The sequence below is a fragment of the Bison bison genome, unplaced genomic scaffold (genome assembly GCF_000754665.1).
Source record: "Bison bison bison isolate TAMUID 2011002044 unplaced genomic scaffold, Bison_UMD1.0 scf7180017864524, whole genome shotgun sequence".
Lineage (NCBI taxonomy): Eukaryota > Metazoa > Chordata > Mammalia > Artiodactyla > Bovidae > Bison > Bison bison.
In genome coordinates, this window is record NW_011495075.1 from 4,203,816 (window position 1) to 4,207,600 (window position 3,785).

The 3,785-nt window shown below is 57.0% G+C and overlaps 1 protein-coding gene across 4 annotated transcripts in view; it reads right to left on the minus strand.

Moving 5' to 3' along the window:
- LHX9 (LIM homeobox 9) overlaps positions 1-3,785 on the minus strand; it is an 18,631-nt gene that overhangs the window by 8,759 nt on the left and 6,087 nt on the right. For 3 of the 4 annotated variants that reach the window (XM_010831096.1, XM_010831099.1, XM_010831100.1), the window contains 2 exons: positions 2,118-2,320; positions 636-991 (listed from right to left, as the gene is read on the minus strand). In XM_010831096.1, the coding sequence (XP_010829398.1) occupies positions 636-991; positions 2,118-2,320 (559 nt within the window). Of the gene's footprint in view, positions 1-489; positions 496-635; positions 992-2,117; positions 2,321-3,785 lie in introns of all 4 variants that reach the window. The other variant, XM_010831098.1, reaches the window with a different exon arrangement.

Below are 3,785 nucleotides of genomic sequence, written 5' to 3' on the forward strand. Positions count from 1 at the left end.
GGGGCAGGCCAGCTCCCATGGACTCTGGAGAGTGACTCCCGCCCCTCCAGCCACTCTGCGCCAACATGAGGGATTTGGTTTTTCAACACTCATGCCAACTGTTTCCCTGATTAACTCTGGGCTGGTGACCACAGCCTCTGTCCCCTCTAGACACACTGGGACTGGGCTCTGAAGATTTTTTTTTTCTTTTTTAGTATTCAGGGAAACCTCCTCCAGGATCTATAACTTGGCCTCCACACAGGAATTGCCCTGGGGCTGTTTCGCTCCAACTGGGAGCCAGAAACTAATGGGCTCATTAACTAATGGGCAACAAGGGTTGGGCCCTGCCTGTTTGGGGGAAGTCGCTGCAGCCCCACTGTTGTGAATGTATTTCTGGCCACAAACGAAATAAAGGTGTCTCTCTCTCCCTTTCTCCCTCTCGCCTCCCCCGTCCCCTTCTCTCTCCTCCCTCTTTCTCTCACTCCATCCTCCAGCTTCTTTCTGAGTGACCGAGAGCTGTGGCGAGAAAAGGGCCATGCTAAGGAAAGAGCCGTCTTGCAACCAAGGAGGGGTAGGGGAGAAGCCAGATGGAATTCTCCTCTGGGCAGACCCGGGGCTAGGGCGGCAGGGGCGGCCAGGAGCGGGTGGGCGCCCACCTGAGTTGTAATTGACGATATCCACCCCCAGCGCTGGGCTCTTCCGTTTCCGGGGCCGCCCCTTCTGCACGGTGCCCGTGCCATTGAAGTAAGGCAGGGCCAAGCCGCCGCTCTTGGCCGCCAGCTCGGTGTAGCTCAGCTGCGGCGGATACTCTCCTTGCAAGAGGGTCTCGAAGTGGGCGCGGCAGTACACCAGGCTGTCCTTCATGCCAAAATGGTCGCCCGTGGTCAGGGTCTTGTTGCACGTGGAGCAGGTGAAACAGCTCAGGTGGTAGACAGAGTCTCGGGCGCGCATGACCATCTCGGAGGCGGAGATGCCGAGGTGGCAGCGGGCACATCTCTGCACAGAGAACCTTCTGGAAGGAAACAGTGGCGTCAGAGAGCTAGTGGAGGCCAAGGCAGGGCCACCTCTCACCGCGGCATCTGGGGGCTTGGTCAGAAGCGGCCCAAGATGAAGATCTGGGAGGGGACTGGGAGGGGAGGACCCACGCCCTCTTGGATATACATTCATTTTATCTGCTGATTGACCTGCTCTGATGAATATGACAAAGAACCCTTACATTAAAATAAGAAGAATCGAGGAACTGATCCTCAGTTTTCTTCCCTGTAAAAATTTTAAAAAGCAAAAACCAAAACAAACCGTGCCCTGGCTAACTCACAACAGTATATTAAGAATATTAAACTGCCATGCCAAGTGAAACCGTCTCCTCGATCACAAGGCATTCACAGGAAGGGTGTTGTTATTTATGAAAGTGTGAGTGTGCATGAAGACATTCAGACACAGCCAAGGGGGAGAAAAAGAAAAGACAGTTCTGCAGAGGCGAGCTAATTCTTTTTTAACCACTGTTCTCGCCCCGGCCTAGAACGAGCCGGATCGCCTGCCCATCGCTGCGGTCCCCAAGCCAAGAAACACCCAGCAGAATCAGTGAACTCGCTGCGGCCAGTTCACTGTCCGGCGTCTGGGGAGTCTGGCGGGCAGGTTCCAGCCCGCGGTCAGGGCATCTCCGAACTGAGTGGCCTGCGTTTTGGCAACAACAGTTATTTATTCCTTTTCATGGTCATTTAGGTGATTTTCCCGCCACCCTCACGAAAACCCGACAGCCAGCAGCTACTGCTGCTGCTCCGGCCGCCGGCTCAGTTCCAAGGCACCGGCCTGGCTGAGTTCGTACGTAGCAAACGGAAAACACAAACCAAACCCGCTTTAGCCTCGGTAGATGCGGACACGTTCACTGACCCTCCGAGGACGTGCCCAGTTCCCTCAGCGGTGCTCCGGGGGTCGCCTGAGCGGGAGAGTCTAGACCTAGCTCTAGACCTGGGGTGCCCCCCTCCCGGGGCGTCCTCCCCCCGCGTCTGGCGGGAGTGATCACTCTGCAGTTTGAAGGCGCGCGCGGGGGGCTTCCCTGGGCAAGGGGTAGCCGGGAAGGGACCCAGGGGCTCGGGCTGGTGGCACTGCCAGGCGGGGAAGGGATGGGGTGGGAATACCTGTAGTAATCCTCCTTGCAGTAAATGCTGCCGTCCTTGGCGAAGCAGGTGAGCTCGGACTCGAGCGCCAGCTTACATTCACAGCACTTCAGGCACCTCAGGTGCCACTGCTTGTCCACGGCCAGCAGGTAGTACCTGTCGGCGATCTTGCCCCCGCAGCCAGCGCACAGGGCGGGCTTCTCCGGGCTCAGCGGTGGCATGCCCTGCAAGGAAGCGCGCGCGCGGTGAGGAGCGCGCGGGGCCGCCCCACGCGGGTCCCCGGCGCTGAGCCAGCCCCCGGCCTTCCCGACTCGAGGACCCCCTAGACTCGGCCCCCCCCTGCGCGCGGGCGGGCTCCGCGAGCGCCACCGTGTCAGGGGCGCCTCCGCGAAGGCAGGCATCGGGGAAACGTTTGCAGTTTTTCCTTCTGCCGCTCGTACTCTTTCTGCCGCGTCCGTCTGAACCTGGACTCAACCTAAAGACCCGCGCCGATCACCTCGAACCTTTTCCACAAGGGCTAGAAGGGCATGGACTGTATAGATAGTGGAGGTTTCCGAACTCAAATAATTAAAACTTAAAAAGTGTGGCTTTCGACTCGCCCGAAATGAAACAGAAATTGCTGTTGGAGGATGAAAGGGAGATCTGAACAAGCACATACTGGTTTTCAACAAACACTATTACATTTCTCTACAAGCGACGTTGAAAGTAAAAGAGAAGGGAGAGCGTTTAATACTCCTGCTCATAATGTGGTGGATGTTGTTTCCATCGAGGTATATTTGGCAGATCTTGCTGGGGTTATTGGTCCTTCTCCTACTAAGGGAGCACCATATCTGTTCCCGGGAAGGTCCGTTATCCCATCACCTCTACACAGGCCCCCATTCCCTGACATAAACATACCTCGGAGATCTTTGTACTGAAAATCTTTCCAATGCCGGCCTTAAGTTTTCCGCCTGTGTCCCCACGACCCGGCGAGGAAGGGGACCCCTCGCCTTAAGCGCAACCCCGCGGTGAAATTCGGGTTTGCATTACCGCTTTTTGTTTTTAAACGGGATAGCCACAAAAGGTGGGTGGTTAACTGCGGGAAATTTCCCTCAGAACTAGCAGAAATGGGTTGGACTTTCCCCCATGAAACCCTGGCAGGCCTGGAAAAGTAGAGTTTCGCCCTTTACTCAGACCAGCTCCCCCCACCCCCCGCACTGAAATTATTTTGCAAATGTAGAAACATCCACCAGCTCGGCTACTTGGTGCTGACCGGCCCCAGGCAGTCTGTCCACCGGCTTAGTTTGAGCTGCGATTCCCGGTGTGACGCCCGAGGATCTACACAGTTCAGTTTGGTTGGAACTCTGCGGAGACTTCTGTCGTTTTCCCCCTCCGGCTCGTAAATGGGAAAGGCGAGCACAGAAATTGTTCATTAGTTTTCTTTACGAAGCGGGCCTGACTTCTACCCTACGTGCCTAATCGACACAGCGTGGTCGACCACAGCGTGGAAGGGTTAGAAAGTTCTCGCGCTTGGGCTCGGCGCCCCGCTCCTCCGGATCAAGCTACGCGCGCCAGGCCCGGGAGCTGACCGAGCCGGGCAGCCAGAGATCCCCCGACCATCGCGGCCTTTGCGCGTTCCGCGTCCCGAGCGTCCGGAGGACGCATTCTAGTGCACCCCGAACGGCCGGTCTCCAGACCCAGGGACTGGAA